At 48.6% G+C, this 19869-nt stretch overlaps 1 protein-coding gene across 5 annotated transcripts in view; it reads right to left on the bottom strand.

Moving 5' to 3' along the window:
* Window positions 1-19869, bottom strand: part of Nrp2 (neuropilin 2) — a 113328-nt gene that overhangs the window by 32583 nt on the left and 60876 nt on the right. For all 5 annotated transcript variants that reach the window (XM_021168306.1, XM_021168222.2, XM_021167901.2 and 2 more), the window contains exons 10-13: window positions 18348-18492; window positions 14215-14331; window positions 11466-11606; window positions 51-313 (exon numbers count right to left, since the gene is read on the bottom strand). In XM_021168306.1, the coding sequence (XP_021023965.1) occupies window positions 51-313; window positions 11466-11606; window positions 14215-14331; window positions 18348-18492 (666 nt within the window). The remainder of the gene's footprint in view (window positions 1-50; window positions 314-11465; window positions 11607-14214; window positions 14332-18347; window positions 18493-19869) is intronic.

The raw sequence follows: 19869 nt of genomic DNA, 5'->3' as shown, positions 1-19869 counted from the left end.
TGAGTCCCTTGCCTCTTGCACACACACACCCCTTTTCTTCCCTGACTCACCTGATACTCCATGTCATAGCTGGGCAGGATAATGCGCCCGTGCTTCCACTCGCTGCCCTGGTCCTCACGGATGACCCAAAGGAGTTTGCTTTCCTGGCTGGCTTCCCGAACCACCTGCAGTGCCACCCCGTGGCCGCCCATGGCTTGGTACTGGAACTCCATGCACACAGGGCTTCGGGGCAGGTGCACTGGTGGGCTGATGAGCCGCCCGTACTGGCCCTCTCGTCGGCCATCACTCTGCAGTTTCAAGAAGTTCTTGTCATCTGGGGAAGAAGATCCAAACGTGGATGGTAAATGCTTGGGAAATACCCCGCTTTGTAACTGTTGCCTCTCCATCAGAAAGATGGACAGGAGTTGGGGTGTTTTCAGTGTTTTGAAATATGTTGGAGCTTGCTATGTAGATCAGGCTGGCCTTGAACTTACAACCTTCTCGATTCTGCCTCTTCAGTGCTATGACCACAGGTGTGTGCCACTATGCTGAGTCTACTGTGCTCTTTTCTTAGGCCCTTTCGGACTTTTGAGTCAAATGCTCATTCTTCTTGAAGCCCTTTCTTCAATCCTTAAGTCACACTGGTTCCCCATTAGCTCTCTGTGTCATGTCTTTCATATTCACCCCCTGGGGTGGTCAGTTTCAAATCCTGGCTGTGTATAGACTTGTCCTTTCTCCCTAGAGTGAAGCAGCCTGACCTATGTCTTACTCACCTCTGGCTTACCCAATGGGCCAGTGTAGCCTAGTGAACTGAATTACAGGGGAACAGATTATAGGGTGAGGTGGCTGCCAGATTGGAGTGTGACTCTGGTCAGGTATTGTCAGGCTGGGCACTGTCCAAGTGGAAGACATTAAAAACCTTCTGTCTCTGCCAGGGTTGCTAGATGGTGCCTAGGCCTCAGTAACTACCATGCAGACACTCAAGTCAACTCTAAGCAGATCAGGGATGGGGTAGCTGGCCATCCCACTTTGTTCCTAGACTCGACTTTCTCAAGCAGCCATCCACACACAGCTCCAGTGGTTAGAAAGGTATGGCCATTATCATTACCAAAGGCTGTGTCTTCAGCAGAGAATGTATGTGCTCTGGGAAGTTAAGGGCTCACTGTCCAAATGTTTCAAGAATGGCCTTCTTGGCAGACTGGGTTTAAATCCATCTGATACTTATGCAGAAGGCTGAGCTCTTGTTATGGTTGGCAGCACCCATGCCTCACAGACACAGGTATGGAGATGGGGGAACTCCATCCAGCCTGTGTGCAGAGAGCAAATGCTCAGAGAAGGAAGAAGAGTTCCCACGATCTTGGGCCCTGAAGCACGGATCATGGTCTGCTAAACTCCTCTGCAAGCGGGTCAGGGACATATTTTCACTGTGTAACCAACTTAGAATGTGAGCAGGCCAGACACTTCAGGGTCTTGTTAATTTGGTGCTACGTTAGTCTGAGCCACAAGCAGAGGTTCTCGGTCAGTAGGAATGGTGAGTGCCTTGAGTTTGCTGGCGAAGGACAAGCTAGGGTTCCAGAAGCCTGGATCCATGCCCTCTCAGGGAGGGGATCTCTGATTCATTGCTATCAAACCTGTTGGCATTATCTTGTTAGGTGAGGGGCTAAGCCTACCACGGAGCCTCCACCAGCAGCCTGTTCAAGGCAGAGATAAGGAAGGGGAGGCTGCCTCGAGAACAGAGCTTTAATGATGGGGTCTGATGAGGAGGGGATGCTGATAGCATCACCAGGCATTGGGTGATCTTCCAGCCTTCTGTCTCCACATCCGATCTTCCTGCTATCATTATTAATGATAATAATTACAACTCAGATTTGCATAATGCCTTTCAGATTACAAAGCACACTGGTACGCAATATATCACCTCGTCCTTGGTCTATACCTGTGAGCTAAGACTTCCTAATTTTACTTTGCACACGATGGAGAAATCAAGAAAGGTTTAAGTGTCTTGTCCAAGGAGGAAATGCTGGTTCAGAGGTAGGGAGACCCCAAACTTAAATGAGGGATCCCACACCTTCCTACAGTAAACTCTTCAGCTGCCCAAAAGCGTCTTGCTCCAAATCCCTGCAATCCCTCCCTGTCTGAGGCAAACCTTCTCCCCCCTGAGCCTACTGCCTCACAGCAGCCTCACTGACCCTGAAGCCCCTTGCTCTTCCTTTTTTCCACCTAGCCTGGCTCTGATGCCAACTTCTAACCATTCTGGCACAGGAGTTGGGTTTTTTCTTTCCATCATGTGGGTCCCAGATCAAGTTTGGTGGCAAGCACCTCTACCCGGTGAGCCATCTTCAATCGCCTATCACAGATTGTCTTGCACACAGAAGGTTGAGTATCGCATCTTTCTCCTCTCCTTAGTCCATGCATATCACACTACCCTGAGAAGTCTTATCCCATGAATGAATAAATGAATGAATGGCAAACACACAGATGAGAAGGAATGGTATATAACGAGAAGAGAGAATCTGCTAGCCTCTGCCAAGCCTTCAGTTCACACAATCCCTTTGCCACCGACTGTTTTCCTGAGCCAGCAGGCCCCTTTTAAAGATGAGGTAAGCTAATATCGGGATCACCTGTGGAGGCTCCCAGTAGACTGAGACACCAGCGAGGGTCCCCCTGATCCCCTGTGCTCCTGGAACTTCCAAGCCCTTACCCTTTCCACCCCATCTATAAAGGAAAGCAGGATTGAGAAGTTTCTTATTCAGCTTTCTCCCTTCACAGCTTCACAAATAAGACCCACTTGCTGCCTGAGAATTGCTTGGCGGAAATTCTGTCACTTGTGTGAATTTGCATTCTTAAGCAAAGGAGTCATAGCAGAACGGTTACAACCAGGAAAGCCAAATGTGTCTAGGGTGTGAGATGGCAGGCTGCAAGGATTTTCATCTGGGTCTATCTTAGCTCCCCACCCTGTCATTAGAATTCAACCAGGCCAAAGGGTCCCCAGTCAGCTGGTGCAGAGTCTCCAGAGCCTGCGCCTTTCTCCTTTCTTCTCTCCCCCCTTCTCTCACAGTAGGCTGGTAATCACTATGCATGATTTACAGGGCCGCGGCAGGAATCGAGTTAATGCTGGTGGCGTGCTAAGCACGAGCAGCTGAAGGATCATAATTCAGCGCTGACATCTGAGCTAATCCACGGGTTTGCAGAGTCTCCAGACAAGCAGGCCTCTGGATTTCACTCAGTTAAATCATTTGTGCCCCACTTGTCTGTTAAGTGCTATGAACTCCAGGGAAGAAAGATGATATGTAAATTTAAGGAATTAGCAGGGACATCAGTCAGAGAGATGCCGAGCTGCAAAACATCGCTGCCTGTCACGACAGAGGCCTGATTAGAACCAGGAACCGCGAGAGGGAAAGACTCAGACCGGGAAATGCACAAGGAAGGGAACCAAAAAACAGAGGATGAGAATGATCAAACTGAGCAGATACCAGGTGACAGACACCACACCACGGCTTTACCCTTAGCTGTGCTTTGTACCCATCCCTGTGCACCCAGCAATATCACCTTTCTCTTTCCCCCTCTCTCTCTGGCTCTGTCTCTCTCTCCTCTTCCACCCTGCTAAGTAGCTCAGGTTGGCCCCGAACTCATGATCTTCTTGCCCGATGCTCTCCAGTGCTGGAATTAGCTATGTGCCCCCATCCACTTCAAGCCCATTTTCCCTCTGAAGCTCAGAGATATGAGGTCATGCTTCCAGGACCACTGATACCGAGCGATGGAAGTAGGCTCTGGACCCAGATGGGACTGAGTAAACTTGCGGCCTCCTTGTCACCTGTGGTGGAATCCTGGCTGGAGGCTCTAAGTCTTGGAAAGCCTTAGTCTTTCCATCTGTATAGTGGGTATAATAATGGTATTACTGCATGAGGTTGTAAGGTTAAGCCCTGTAGAGCACTTTGCATGGGAACAGGGATATAGCAAGAGCTCAGTCAGGCTACTGATGCCATGCCACACACTGCCTTCCATATAGACTGAAGACCACCATAAACCTGGGAAGCCAGTGCAAGATACAAAAAGAAGCAGGATTCATCCTGGGGTGTGGTGGTATTGACATTGACATTCTTTGAAATAAGATGCTTTCCCCCCAGAAACCAGCCAGCTCCCAGCTGTCCATCATGTGCCCCTCCCATTGGCACAGGTCTTCTGTGCCAATCTTCAGAGGATGAAATAAAATGAGATAGTGTCTTGGATCGTGAGTGGGAACCCATGTGACTACTAGTACTGGCTAGAGGAAGTATGTGGAAACATCCTGCCTCCATGCCACCCACCCTTCCCTTCAGAAAGGGGCTCCACAGGCCACACTGGCAATGTGTTCTCCAGGACACATCCCCAGCTGTCAAGAACATCTCACATTCAGTTTAACACCTTCCTGCTGTCATGTGGTCACACGTGCTCCATCTATCCCTGATGGGACACAGCTCATTTCCGTTCTATGACTTGGAAGCATTTTACTCATAAGGAGTTAAGGAGTCCCGGGGGCTGGGGAGATGGCTAAGTGTATAAAAGGTGTGTCTTACAAGCCTGATGACCCCAGGACTGAAGTAAAACCACAGGTCTACAAACCCACCCTCCCTATAAGGAGATGGGAGGAAGATACAGGAAAAAGAATGGAAGTTTCTGAGATAGCCTGAGGTACACTACACAGAACAGAGACTGTCTCAGACAAGACAGAAGGACTGACACCAGGGGTTGTGCACTGTGGTGCATACAAATACAAACAGAGAAGGGAGAGATGGGGGGGGGGTGAAAGATGGGGTGGGGAGAAGTAGAGGAAGGGGGAGACAGGGAGAGAGAGAAGAAAAGAGGAAAGAAGAAAAGAAGAGGGGGAGGGAGAAAAGGAGAGCGACAGAGAGGGAGAGGGGGAGGGAAAAGAGAGGGAGAGGGAAAGAAAGAGATAGAGATAGACAGAAGTAGAGAGAGAGAGAGAGAGAGAGAATCAATTAAGACCTTTAGTCTGTGCTTCCCCAGGAAACACAACCCTACTCTCTTTAAATGCTCCCTTTCTGGGTCCTTGTTCATGGAGTGCTTCAGCTCTCCAAAGTCCTGACATTCAGACAAGGTACCAAGCTTGGATGTATTCTGCAAGTGAAGACCTTGTAGAATATTCCAGCTTATGGGCTACCACCACTCAATACTAAGAAAGGCCAAGTACTCAGTGCCTGAAAGAATCGTGGGCATGGCCGGGTGGGGGGCAGGGTTGCTTTATGAATTCCCTTGGTCCTTAGGAAGGAACCCTTTTGGATTCCAAGAAGTTGCCCTAATATGAGAAGCAGCCAGCTAAGACCTGGCCCTGGGGGGCGGGGGTGGGGGTGGGGAGGAATCTGCGTTTTTCCATGGCTAGGACACCGGCCGTGGGTAGCTTCCAACAAAAAGACAATGGAAAGGAAATCCACCCAGCTGCTGAGAGAGAACGAAGAAATAAAGTCCCTAAGATACAAAATCCCTGTCCTCCTGGGCCTGGCTTATTTAGGAGGCATTTTGCTGTGTCCTTGACTCGGAATGTCCGCTGTTGCCAATGACACAGAGCAAACAATCACAGGGGAATGAACAACTCAAGTTCAAAAGGGCAGAGAGGAGGTGCAGAGGAGAGGGACGCTCAGGCGCTTCACCTGACGCTGTCTCTAAAAGGGCCTCTTGATATTTCACCTGGCGATTTATGGTCCCATCTGGCTTCAGCTGCTTAAGTGTCCTCTGGGCACGTGACTGGGGTCGGCCCAATTGCAATGGATTCAATTGTGTCTACTCCCCTTTAGCCAACCCCAAAATAAATCACCAGCTTGATCCTCCTGGCTATTGCAAAGCCAAACACGCCATCTGTCCCTCACACGCATCTCCTGGCTAGCATCTTGCCCTCCTACTAGAACAACCATCTGAAAAGAATATTTAGTGCAGCAGGAGATGGAGTCTCTTAGTATAGGTCATACTTAAAACATGAGTCAGCCACTCCGCTGGCCTCCCAAGGTCAGTCTATCTCTGCTAAGGTCCTCAAATTAACAACCAGTTAAGGGAAACATTGACTTTGGATGAACTCGGCAGGATGTTTTCAAGGTTTATGATAGAACATTCGGCAGGGATTTAAGGATTCGGCCGGACCAGTCCTTGCAGGCAGCTAGCTACCTGGAGGTATTTTTCGATATGGTGTGTCAGCTTCCATAGAAAGCTCTGCCATCTAGTTTGTTCTCAATTTCCCCGTCTAATATCACCCCAGTCTCTCAGGGTTTTCAAGAAAAGGGGGATAACAGCTTCTCTCTGTTTTCATCTTTTCCACAAACAGGGCTGTTTTCCTCTCATCTTACAGGAGGATCCCCCCCCCCATTCTTTCCTGTTCTAGTTGAAATTATTCCTTGATTATTGCTTGCTTCAGCTCAGCTCTTCCTGTCCTTTAATTATCTATCATGATCCATAGCCCCAGTTTTCTGGTTTAGTATTTTTAAAGGCTATGCCCTAGGCAAACCATAGCCACCTTCCTCCCAAGGCAGTGGTTCTCAACCTGTGGGTCTCGACCCCACCAGAGGCTCAAATGATTATTTTACTGGGGTCTCATATCAGATATCCTGCATATCAGATATTTACACTTTGATTCACAACAGCATTAGATTTAGAGTAATGAAGTAGCAATGCAAATAATTTTATGACTGGGGGGGTGGGCACCACAACAGGAGGACCTGTATTAAAGGGTGGCAGCATCAGGAAAGCTGAGACTACTGATTTGACAGTGTCTGAATTGAAAGCTGTCACCTGATCTTTTGAGCATAGAGGGAGGTTTTAAATTCAGAGCCATTGCTAGCTTACAGTAAAAAAAAAAAAAAAAAGCAAGCCCGTCTTAGGTTCATCCATCAGGGCTCTGGTCTCCCACTCTGCTGGCGTTTATCAGCAACCAAGTCTATAGCAAAACAACCCCAGTAGCAAGTTAACAGGGTATTCGCCCTCCATTTGAAGGGATGGCCAACATGGGTGAAACTTGAGTGTTTACATTCTTGGCTTACTCCCTCTTAGCTTTCCTCTGAGCCTCCTGTAAGCGGGGGGCAAAGCTCCCTTCACAGTGCTGTCCCAGTCCAAGTTTGCCAGTTTTCTTTAGACACTTGTATGGCGTTTAGTTACCAAAGTGGGGGAGCATCGTAACCACACATCCCAGGGTCAATCACTGTATGAAAGGGCGCACACATTCCGGAGTGAAAGAGCACATGTCCCAGACCACACTTGGATCATGATGGGAGGCACTGGGCAGAATCCTCTTTGTCTCTGGCCTTATCTCCTCCTCTTCCTCCTCCCCTTCCTCCCCCTCCTCCTCTTCTTACTTCACCTCCTCCTTCCCCTTCCCACCCCAGTGGTGCTAGGGATTGGACTTAGGCACTCTAGACATTCCCAGATGCTAGGCAAGCACTCTACCAGTGGCTCCAACTCTGCTCTGCTCTCCTTTTCCTTTTCCTTTCCTTTCTTTCTTTTTTTTCTTTTTTAAAGGCAGAGTCTTGCTAAGTTGCCTAGGTTGGTCCTGAACTCATTCTGTAGCTCAAGCAGTCCTTAAACTTCCAATCCTCCTGCCTCGGTCTCTCAAATAGCTGACATTATATGCTAGCAACCAGCAGGCCCAGGTCTTATCTCATTCTTTACAACAATAATGACCACAACAGTAACAAGTCTGGATACTATTGGTATTGCTATTTACTTAGTATACTATTCCCGAGTGACCCCGTGTAGTCCTTAATGCGTTATCCCTCGTTAATTTCCCATAGCTGCTGAGGGAGATAGAGTGGCATAGATGGAAAATCAAAATAGCAACACTTGCAGAATGGGCTCAGGCAAATCTGCCTCCCTAACTCCCTGCTTCATGGTTCTCACTAAACCAAGCTATAGAAACATCAGCAAGAATTGGGGGCTTGTTCTTCTGCTACTGCCCAAGGTGCTACAGCAGTATTGTCTAATACATGACTGGGATGCAGCTTCCATGCATGGACAGTGTGGTCTCTGCATCCACAAAATAAGACCAGTGCCACGGCAGAACTGAAGCATCGGCTGAAACTATTTTAAGTCATTAAAATTATACTAGAAATAGCCACAAACAGCTGTGGGAGGGGGCGCTCCTTCCTCAACACTGGAGAACTGGACACCAATCATTTCAAGGAGAGCTCGTGTCCTTCCTTAAAGACCCAAGTCTGATCATTGTCAGAACTCTAAATATGCCTGTTCTCCTACCAATGACCCCATGTCATTGTAGCTTCAGAGAGAAGACAAAGTGGCTTGTCAGGGAGGGTGGGGCAGGCTCTTCTGCTACCACCAGGGGTCACTGGATTTGGAACACAGTAGGGGTGGGGGTGGTGGGAACACACTCTAGGCAGCTTAGCCACAAGAGCTAAAAAAAGAAATTCTGAGTGGCTTGAAAGGCGATGTTGAAAAACAATAACAGTGGAATGAAACCAGTGGGTGTCTTGTCAGCCTGGAGCAACCATTACCCCTAGCTAAAGGAACAGAACTAATTGCTGACTTAAAAGGGAGCAAGGAAAGGAAAGAAAACACGAGAAAACAACTCAATCAGAAAATATCTAAGCAATGTAAGTGGTTTCCATGGACACTTGCGATCAACTGTCTGTGCTGAATTTCGGCATGGCCATCCTGCCCCACCCCTCCCCCCTTCATCCTCACCTCCTCCGTGTTTGACGGAGGGAGGTACTTCTTTTCCGAAATGTAATGACTTCTGTTTGCACACTCACTGAGGGGATGAAGCAGGTTGCATCCTTCTAGAGAGCAATGGGTCTGGTCTCTTTGTGGAAGAGCAAAGTAGGGTGACACAGTGGCTTTCAGGTTTGGAGCGAGGCGTCAGTCATTCTGTGCCCATTAGCATCCTCTCTGCCCTGAGCCCAACAACAGCTGTTTCCTTTCTCCTGATTTGGGGCCCCATTTTTTTGAAAGAAGAAGGGACCACCCCAAAACAGAAAGAGGTCTATCTTCTGCTTGCAACGTGATTCGGTATTTTGTAAGTAGGACAGTGGGAAACAGAGACGATGGGGTTTTTAATCATCTGAGGATAAAGGGTTCTGAGAACAATATTATGATTTTGTGTCCCAGAGTCAGGTTGCAAGTGTCCCTTTCCCAAACCTGAGTGATTCCTCTGGAAAAGGAAAACAATTGTTTTCCTTCTCAGAGTCTTAAGGTAGGAACAACGGTAAACCCAGCAGTTCCTTATGGCCCCGATTTACTCTCTGTCCCCATCTATTCATCCAGATGTTGGAATTCTGCCTGTTCTGAAAAGCATGCCCTCACCCTGTGACTGCAGAGTGTGATGAATCAGCTGAAACAAAAGCAAAGGCTACCGTTTTCAATGAGTAGCAAGGGTGAAGGGAGCAGGGTCTCAGGTGAGGGTGGGAGGAGAGGGCAGCAGGCTAAGGCAGAGGGGAGGCAGATGAAGCTCTGGCAGAACTGCTTCTAGCTAGCTCACTGGTGGCCTTGTGGTCTAGCTAGGGCTAGCCTCAGACACCTTCAGAGGAAACCTCAGAACCAGCTGAGGGGAGGGGAAGTCAGAGGATTCGAAAGGACCCTGGGTAAGAGATGGTAAATCCTCTCACCCCACAGAGAGTCCACGTGCACAAGCCTTTATTTAAAAGTGCCTCAGCCAAGCCAAGCCTTCTTTATCTCTCATGCAGACGAAATGTAAACACATACACACACATACTGCATTCACCTTTCTTACGTTCAGAGCAAGATGGGGGCTGGGAAAAACCACCAATTAATTGGACCCAGTCTCAAAGGAGAGGAAATGAAATGAAAAATCCAGGCTGGGTTATAAAAATAAGTATTTTTTTTCCCAACGTGCAGGAGGCTCATTATATTAATTAAGCATTATTGCAGAGACTGAGAGGGGGAGGGGGCAGGAGCTGGGATTGGGGTAAGTGCTCTCTCCTATGCCCGAGGCAGTGGTGATCCTCAGATACAAATCTCTCTGAGCCAGCACTCAAATGCTGAAGAGATAAACACTTGAAATATGAAAATGTTTTTCTTCAGAGCAGATGCTGTGACTCTCTGGGAAAGCAAGTGTGGGCTGTGGCAGGAAAGTGGCCCCAAGTGTTCTTCTAGAGCTTATCTGCCCCCACCAGTGCCTCTAACTCCTGGGGACCATAGAGGACACCATGGGCATATGGGGTGAGGGTAGCGCTGAAGAAGTCAGTAAGAGCGAAGCCCCTCCCCTTTCATTTTCTGGCCTTCCCCCAGTATGCTCCATCAACATGCAGTCTGCTAAATTTCCAGAATTAACCCCCTTTTCTCTCGGTGGCTTATTAATGGGCATCTGAGGTCCAGGCAGGAGGTGTGTGGAAATCGGAAGCCAAAGAAAGTGTTTTTTAGACCAATGTGTTCTGGCTTGTGAGGGCCACTTGTTACATTTTCTGGAACTTCACGAGCCAGTTAAATATAATCATTGTTAAAAATTAAATCATACAAAACTATATTAAATTATATTTAAAAAGGAAAATAATAAATACCCCCAACTCAACATTTCTTAATTATTTCAGTCTACTTCACTCTGCCGGTGATTTCTGTTCCCTGTATCTGTACCATGGGAAAACATTCCCCTGGCCCCCCTCCTCCTGCCTGCCTGCCTGCCTGCCTCCAGCTCCACCTCCCAGTCTGAGGCTCGCTAAACTGTGGGGAGAGTATTTTTACCACTGAATGTGGCACACCTTGTCAAGCAAGTTTGGGACTTTGTTTCAATTCTTGGAAGGTCTATTGTTCAATCTTTCCAGATGGCAATTGTTAATGCATGCGCAGCAGAACCAGCAGCTACCTTTCCTTTCTCCCTCACAGGGGCTAAAAGCGGTGGCTGTCTACAGTGTCAGGATGGGCTTCTGAGAGCTGGTTCTTTGGGGCCAAAAGATGGTATCAAGACATGCCAAGGTCTGACAGCAAGTCTTTTTACAGGCCAAGTGTCTGGCTCTTTGCTAAGACATACCCACCGGCATCACATCTGTGGGATGTACCCATGTGATACCTTGTACATGGCAGCATTTCAGTTTTTTGCCTTGACTGACTCCAAGAGAGGTGGTTCTCCCAGAACTATGAGTCAGAATCAAGGCCAGCAGTTTTCCCAGTGAACAGCTTTGGAAACAATACCTACCTTGTTGTTGACAAGAAGCTATGTGACAGTAGCTAGTGGTGGCTAGGGGGACAGGAGGACACTAATGGACTCCTCCCATCTCCTTAGGCCCTCCCAGAGGCTTCCTTTTCCCCTCTTTTATCCTGGTTTCTCTTTCTCCCTAGCAACTCCAAGCTGTGCTGAAATTCTCAGTGGGCTAGGAACCACTGGCCAGCCAGTGTGTGTGCTGATGTCTGTGGTGGTTTGTGGTTAAAGAGCAGACAATTGCCTTGTAGTGGGAAACTCTGAAACTTGCAAGGGGCTTGGGGCCCAAACGTGTGCAAGCTGGCTTTCCGTCTTTCATAGGATGTCTCAATGGCCTTACCTGGAAATGTTCTGTCATTGGGGTTAGCGCTGCTGATCCACGTGCTCCGGAGCCACTTGGCATGGTCGTACACCCAACCACAGGTCTCTTCCGGAAAATCAAAGTTGCAGTTGAATCCTGAAGGAAGTTGCAAATCTTTGTCTAAAAGGGAAAGAAAAGTGACTAAAGGGCAGGCAAATGAAACAGGACTGGAGAACAGGGGCAGGGCGGCAGGGCGGCAGGGCGGCAGGGTGCTGTTTCAATGGCTGGCAAGACCCAAGTAGGAGGCAGAGAAAGAAGGGCTCCCCTTTGCTCTTGCATTTCAGACATCTTGGCGATGGCTGACTTTCGGGTCAGGCTTTGGTCTCATCCTTCCCAGGCATGAAAGCCAAGTCTGCCAGTGGTTCCCATAGTAAGCAATTATAAATGAGGCCACCAAATGGCTTCAGGCTCTAATCAGCCTCCTCTTTTTACCTCGGAGAGCAGACAAATGTGAAAATTGCTGTTCCCTAAATGCCAGAGAAGAATGTCTCCCCAGTGCCTCAGTGGAAGGCTGGCTCCCTAAAAGTCTCATCTCATCTCCTGCCAGCCTGGCTCTCAAAAGTCTGGGGCAGCCCATTAGCACCCAGAGAGACCTGAATGCCAGGGAACTTCTGGCTGATGCAAGGAAAGTGACCTCGGGAAACAAGGCTGGTTTGTTTGCGATCCTTCACCTCTCTGTGGTGGGCAATCTGACATGTTACTCGAGAAGGTGCAGGTGCTATCCTTGGAGTTGCCCAGCTCAGTGCTGAGTAAGATGGGTATTTCTATATGTTAGGCCTGGCAGCTCGGGCCTGTTGAGCTCCTAAAGGGTGGGTTGGGATCTCAGGCGAGGTGAAGAACATGTTCTCCACAAATCTCTAAAAAGTGACCACATAATGGCTCACCCCATCTGCGTTGGGAGATTTACCTAACTGAACCCAGAAGTGGAACCAAGTGGGTGTTTTTCTGGGGCTCCTCCCAGATCTGAAAACCCAGTATGACTTACTACTAATCTTGGAATTAAGTTGGGGGTGGAACAGAGGTGGAGAAAGAGAAAATGGGAAGCCAAACTTGGACACTAGCCAGTGACAGAGGAAAAGCCTTGGCAAACCTGTTAGCAGGGAGGAAGTGGGGCCCTTGGCCTTCTTACTTCCCTTCCCAAGTTCCCAGAGAGAAATCTCTACAGGGAAGGCTCAATTCTGGCTAAAATGTCTAAAGACAACATCAGCTGGGTAGAAACAAATTGCCCACCATGGGGTGGAGGAAGCTTGGCTTCAGAGGAAAGGATTCTGCTGATCTCAGCAGCAGGACATAGTTGCCAGCAGACCCTACTTGTGTGCCCCCTTCCCCAAGAGGGAACATTCGGTGTTTGCCCACCCTTAGCCAAAGTCAGCTTGAGGGGAAAGGAAACACATGGAAGCCATCATGGAAGCATCAACCTGTGGCTTGGGAAAGTCAGTCTTCAGCCCTCGCCATGCCTTTCTCTCCACAATGTCTGCGTGTCTATTTTTCCATTCGAAAATACAGAGTAATTCAATATACCATAATTCCCCTGTAATGTTTATACGCATACAGTATCTCAGGAGCCAAATTCCACAAAAAAAAGATCTTTGCCTAAAAAGAAGGGAGGGACCATCAAAGAAACCTCAAATCAAACAAACCGCTGTAAACGGTAAAATTATATTAAAAATAAACTTCTGAAATTTTGCAGCAGAACCCTTAAATTTTCCTTTGGATTGCCGTTTAGATAGACTCCCCATTCCCATTCCTCCCGACATGCTAACGCTGAATTTAAAGCTCTGCATTAGCTCCTTGTGCGTTTCATTTCCAGCTCTCTGTCTCAGACACCATCTTGGAAGATCCTCCACTTCTCATTATGAGACTAAAACAAGTTCATTAAAATGTCAAGATTTTGCATTCAACTAACCCTGACCAACAGTATCCCCTACCCACACAACACACCAAAGCACACACCCCAAAGCATGTGCATTAAATTATCATTTTTCTTTCCCAAAACTTCAGCATTAATGTTTGGCTTTCCTCCCATTCTTCTTAGTGGCTATCCCTACCATCCGGGCAGTTTCCCATGTTGCCTCCCAGCTCTGAGCAGGCTCCGGGGTTTCAACAGCTATTTACATCTCTGCATCTCTTCTCAAGTCTCCTTGCCAATCTTCCCTCCTTTTGTTTAATGAACATTTAATAATGATCAGTAATTTACTGGAAATCGAGGCTGTCAAATGTAAAAGTCCAGCCCCAAACACCAGGTGTAGTAAAAGTCATGGTCTCTTAGCAGTGTCCTAATATACGGGGAGCTGAACAGTAGGATCAAAAGAGTAAGACCTTACATTTAGGATCTTTCAGTTACAGACTTTATCTAACGTGGGTGTGTTTAGAAGATAAAATGAGGGGGATACAGATTTTCCATGTGAAGAGATGATCCAAAAACTAGGACCCCTTGGGGCTGTGAAGGACTGGCTGCAGAGCCTCATAGCCTGCCTCTGCCTGTGTGATCTCTGCAGATGTGACGTAGTCAGGGAGAACCATGCCTGCTACGCTTACAGTATCTGAGTGTTTCTAGTAACCACTGCTTCAGGCCTCTGAGCATGGATACCTCCCTGAATCCTTCTGTAAGTTCATAGGGAACTCCAAGCCAAGGGATCTGAAGTTCTTGCCTGATCCTGGGCCATCTGCCTGGTCCGTACCCACGCCACCCAAGATGAAATATGATGTTGTTCACCCCAATCCTTACCATCCTCAAAGCTGCAGTTTTCCCCACACTCGGTGGCATCATCATCCATGGGATATGGCGTGGTAGTCTCTTCAGTCTTCAAGGTGGGTCCCAGCGTCTCCACTGTGGGCTTTGAGTCTGTGTGAAGGTGAACAGAGAAAAGATAATTGCTGCAACAGGCTGCACTGCCACCTAGCAGGGGACAATGTGCCCCCCCTCCCCCCAAAAAACCTGAAGTGTTCTCTCTAGACATGGCCTTGTGAGGAGGACAGGGAAGATGCACACAGAGCTGTAAATTCACCCTGTGAGCTGTTGGTGGAGCAAGGATCTCTTGGTTGGATAATAATCTAGAGCTCTGGCAGAAGCTTCAAGAGCCATGGACATGAACCCCACACTGCAGGCTCTAAGGGCAGCACAAAAGTAGCAACCATGGGGGGGGTGGTTGGGTGATGTTGACCCCATAGTGGAGCTGAACTGCATTTGGGTATTTTGTTCAGAGGCCAGTGTGTCAGGGCACACAATCAAAATGAATGTTGCCCACCAAAGCCATTAGAAACATCTCCATGCACCATGAAGCTGGTTTCTGTTACATGGGGAATGGGGCCCCAACAGCCTGCCGCTTCATGGCTGCTGGTGAGTCGTACTGGTCATGCTTTCGCAAAACACACCCTTTCACTATGCCAGACAGGATTTATTTGGAATCAAAATGAACTCTCTAAAACAATCTGGTCCTTGGGGCTTAATCAGAAGCACTTTGTCACCAAAGCTGTATGTGTGACAGCAGCTTGGGAAGCTGAAGTCCAGGCTGTGTTGGTGTTTCATGGACAGGGACAGATGGAAACATGGATTTAAAGAGACTTTGGCTAGGTGAAAGTAGTTTGGGCTAAACCTTCTGGCCAAGGTCTGACAAATTAAAACACCCACTGGATATAGCTACCGTTCTGTAGGGAAGCTGACCACAGCCAAAAGAGCCAGGCATGGTGGAGATAGTGGCGGTGGGCAAAGGCGCCACCAAGGCACCATGACTTGACTCAATTGACAAAGGTCCAGAGAGCAGAAAGCCTACTCTGGCTAGTTCTTCCAAAAGCCCCTCCCCCAGCAAGGGAAGCCTAGCATTCCTTGGGAAAACTTTCTATGCTGGTAGCTCATAAGCAGTGTTAATAATAAGGAACACACAATAAACCTAGCCTACGCTGTAGGCTGTCGGTTCCCACCTGGGCCAGGTAGGTGACTCACACATCCGTTTGCTCACTTGTTTAGTTGCTCCCTGGGTCACTCATTCACCAACTATTCGGGGAATGAATGAGGTTGTGAGTCAGGCCCTGGGTGGGGTGGGAAGGGTTCTGGAAAGCTTTGTCTTACAGAGTGGTGAGTTTCTCCTAGAGGTGTCCTTCAACAAGATGCCCGGGAGACGAGAGGGCACCGTCCTTCTGTCTTTGTGCATGCTCCTTTGCACTGTTGCATGCGATTAGGTGCCTTTGTGGGGCACCTTTCAGGACACTATTTAATAAAGCCAGGAGCTGAGGAAATGGGTAAATATGCTGAAAAGCTTTTTCACGGTCGACTTCCCACCTTTCTGCTACTGAACACTACGCACATAACCTTTCGTGTTTCCCATTGCCGTGTCTGCCTTTTGCTCAAAGTAAATAACAAATAACCTCGAAGCGTCCTAATTTGTGAGTTCAAATTTGTCACCGTGTCATCGAATCTCAAACTCAATTGTAAAGCAAACTATGGGCGGCAAGGCAAGAAGTAATCATTCGAGACCTAAACAAACTGGCTAACGGGTAAAGCAGGCCTGTTAAATTATTTAGCCGGACTAGTTCAGCCCAGCCCTTTCGTTTTTCTGTTACCCTTTTTGGGGCAGGGAAAAAATAAACAAATAAGAAAGGAACCAAGGGTGAGTTACCGACAGAGATGGCGATTTTAAAAACTAGAAGAATGTGCACCAAAGACCGGAAGTTTCAGGCAAAGCTGGGCAGTTGGTGGGACTTGATGAAGTGAAACCCAGGGGCATCAAGAGGGGCCGATCACATGACAAGTGGGCAGGGTGTGGGAGGCAAAGTGAGGAAACAGGAGCCCGCCTCTGTGCCCACTGTTTGTACTGGGTGCTCCGAGGTAACCGTTCACCAAACAGCAGTGGTCCTCCAAAATTAAAACCAGATGTCAGAGACTTCAAAGACTGGGAGGCTGGGCAGAGAGAAACACACCCCAGCTCTGATCTTCCAAGAGCAGGACTGGGCTTTGAAATGGGAAACCTGTTGCTGTCACTGGGGCAGTTTGGGGCAGGTTGGGGTTGGAGGGACAATGAGGGACGAGGACATCAGCAACTGTCCTGCTGGTCACCAAGCAAGGCCAGCCTGGGAGAGGCACGCACGGCACAGAAGGCAAAGGGGCCAGAGGGAAGTGTGACTTGGCTCTTAGCCCACTGGATGATCTTCCTGGGACTCAGTTTCCCAGTCTGTGAAAGGGCAGTAGGCTTAGTTCTGTGGTTTGTTTTTGAACCATGTATCACACTCATCAGTAGACTATGGAATCAATGTAATGGGTTAGGATAGTTTATTAAATGTCTGAGCTATAATCCTGCAGGATGCGCACAGGTCGAGCACTGCCTGGGATCCCCTTCTTCCCTTACATCTGTCTGTAACCTGCCTGCCAGTGATGGGCGGCATCCTAAATCCTGCCCACCATTACTCCACACCATTCTTCTAACAGCTGCAGGGCTTTGATGCCACCCCCATTTTCCAAGGAAAAGATAAAGTCATTTGTCCTAGGCTCTGCACCTAGTGGTGGCCAGGGAATGGCTTGAATGTAGCAGTCATTCTGGAGCTCAAGAACATCTCTGTATGTGCACATGTATGTGCACATGTGTGTGTACATGTGTGTGCACATGTGTGTGCGTGCTTGCCAATGAAAGGAGCTGCAACGGCGATGCCATTTAACTTGAAGCACATGATCAAATGTGGAATCCACTAGCCTAGAAGTTTCTGGATAAAACTCTATAGTCTAAACCTGAAGTCTAAGGTGGGTAAACGAAACTAGTTTATGTCTGAAGTGGGTTTTTCGTACTGGTGAGGCACAGTTCAGGCATTGGGGAACTCAGCCTTACCCTTACAAGTGTGTATGGGGCAGGATGTGAGTCTCCCTCTTAGTATAGATTCCATGGTAGGTAGTGTCTTCACTCCCAAGCCTAGAAGTGAACTTGGGCCCCATTCCTGGCCAGCACATCTGCCCAGGTTTCTTCTGGGCTCTTGTAGCTCCTCCACCCCCACCCCCCAGGCAACACTTTTCTCCCTGGGAGCCCAAAGCCCTTCTCTGACATGCCCTTATTAATCCTTCATGCCATCCCACCAGTGACAGGTAAGGCAGACAGGAAAATGGGATTACCCGGGGCCCTGGTGGGGAGGGGCAGGAGAGCGCAGCCTGCAGGAGGCTCCTGCTGGCACTGGGTGGGACATGAGCTTCAGGTGACTCCCAAAAGCTTCTTTCAACAGTCTGTGCCAGCTCTGAGGAAGAAGCAGGGTCAGTGGCCAGAGGCTAGGTGGAGCCTGACTCAGGAGGGTCTGGTCTTTCCAGGAGGGAGCTCCGGGGCCTCACCCTCACAAGGAGAATTCACGGAGGCACTAGCCCCGGGTCTGTGCTACTTGGTGGGTCAGGAAAGAGCAGGAGGACAGCTGCAGCCTGGGAAGATGCACCCCTGTACCACTGTCCTTTCTGAGTGAAGATGCCTTTTACAGCTGTAGCTTTGAAACGAAAATGCTGCCTCTGAGCTTCTGACATCTGGAGGCCAGATTCGGACATAAACGGATTACTTTATTATCATGAGAGGGTTTTTCTTTCCTAAATCAACAGCCACAGCCCCCTGGCCTGAAGAGCTGGGGTCTAATTGAATTTGGGTGGGTGGTGGGTGGTTATGACTTGTTTTTGAGAGACTCCCGTTGAAGAACTGACGTGATCCTTGACAAAGGACAAAATGCTTCCCTGGAGAGATTTCTCCAAGCTCAGAGGAGGTCCAAGAATATAGCAGAGACCAGGCAGCAGGTACCCAGTGATATCTAGCTTCACGAGGGCTGGCTACCTCTGTCCCCCTGCTAGGATACCAAGATCACAAGATCAAATGAGAAAGACATGGAGAGGAACACCCTCCCCCTTACCTGTCCAGTCACAGCCCAGCACCTCCAGCCTCATCCCGATGCCTGCTGGCGACCACCTCTCTGGGTACACCCGCACATACTGCGCTGGAACCGGATCGAACCTTCGGATGTCAGGGGTGTCATAGTGCATGTTCCCTTCAAACAGCTGCAGGGAGACAGGTTGTTCAGCCCCTGTGTGGGACTCCTCCCCAGGCACACCTAACCCAGGAGTCAGCTTCACAGTTGACTGTGTGGTAGTATTACCCTCTGTGAGCTTTATCTCAAGCCAAGGTCTTTGTTCATTTGGAAAGTCCATGAGGGACCGTGGGATATGGAAATCAGGGAGCATTAGAGTGGCCATTGTCAGGGGAGGTCTAAGCTCCAAATGAGATTTAAGCTGACCTTGGCCAGGAAAAAAAAAAAAAAAAAGGAAGACAGGGTTGGCTGTATCTACCATTCCAGACTCCTTGTTTTATTTATTTAGTTAGTTTTCAGTTTTTAAAGAAGTGTTTTCTTTTCCTAATGCTTTGGAAGTCTGTATTAGAAGGATACTGAATGGGATGGGGTGTGGTTGGTGGTATGATGCTTGCCTGCCTGGACCTGGACGAATAATTTTCAGGTTATTCAATTCCCCGAAGCACGGGGACAAAAGGATCCCAATAGACAGCAGTTTCCAGTTTACTGACAGTCAGAAAGGAAAATGGCTACTCCTTCTTTAGGATACTAATGGTGTCCTCTTGGTTACAAACCGAAGGCCTGAGATTGTCTTTTAGACCCTTGTCTATCAGCAGCAATTCCACCTAGATCGACAATGTGTAAAATTGCTGGCAGAAGTTGAAGCTGCGTGGGGATCCCATCCAGAGCCACTGTGGGGTCCCTCACATTGGAAGAGGACAGTTGTTGAGGTGGTTACATTCAGGGATGCCTGAGCGTCAGCCAACTGTAGGTGTGCAGGATCCATAGTTTTATAAGAAAGGGTGCTGCCTTAGACAGGACATGCTCTGAAACTGGCCAAGATCATTTCTTTCTTCGAGAGTCATGATTAGGTGTCACTGGGGAATCTGTGGTCCAGTTCCTGCACTACTCATCGAAAGTTCTGATTTCCAAACCCTAAGTCTTTCGGAGGCCCTGGAATTGTGATCTAGAAGTTAATATCAGTGTAAAACCTCCCACTTAGCCCTTGCCCGTGCATACAGAAAGCAAAACCTTGGCTATTGTAGGGAGGAGTCCTTTCTTGTTAAGAACCCTGCACTTCTGCAGTCAGAGGAGCAGCTAGCCTGGCCTACCAGGAGATGAATCTGAAGAGGGAACAGGCATGGACTCCTCTCCCATCTGGGCCTCCTTGCATATAGGGTGAGGTTCAGCCTTCCCTTTCTCCCATGGCTGGGGATGGGCTGTTCTGGCCTGAACTTCTATCCCAGCATAAGATTCTCTTTCTTCTTTCAAACTCAGTGTGAGAGGCAGGAAAAGATCTGAGCTGTGGGGCGCCGCTAATCTTCCGGTGCTGAGTCATTTCCTCAGCACCAACTAGTAAACACCTAGT

This window comes from Mus caroli, chromosome 1 (assembly GCF_900094665.2).
Source record: "Mus caroli chromosome 1, CAROLI_EIJ_v1.1, whole genome shotgun sequence".
NCBI lineage: Eukaryota > Metazoa > Chordata > Mammalia > Rodentia > Muridae > Mus > Mus caroli.
The sequence above is the reverse complement of the archived record's forward strand: the minus strand, read 5'-3'. Positions and strand labels throughout refer to the sequence as shown.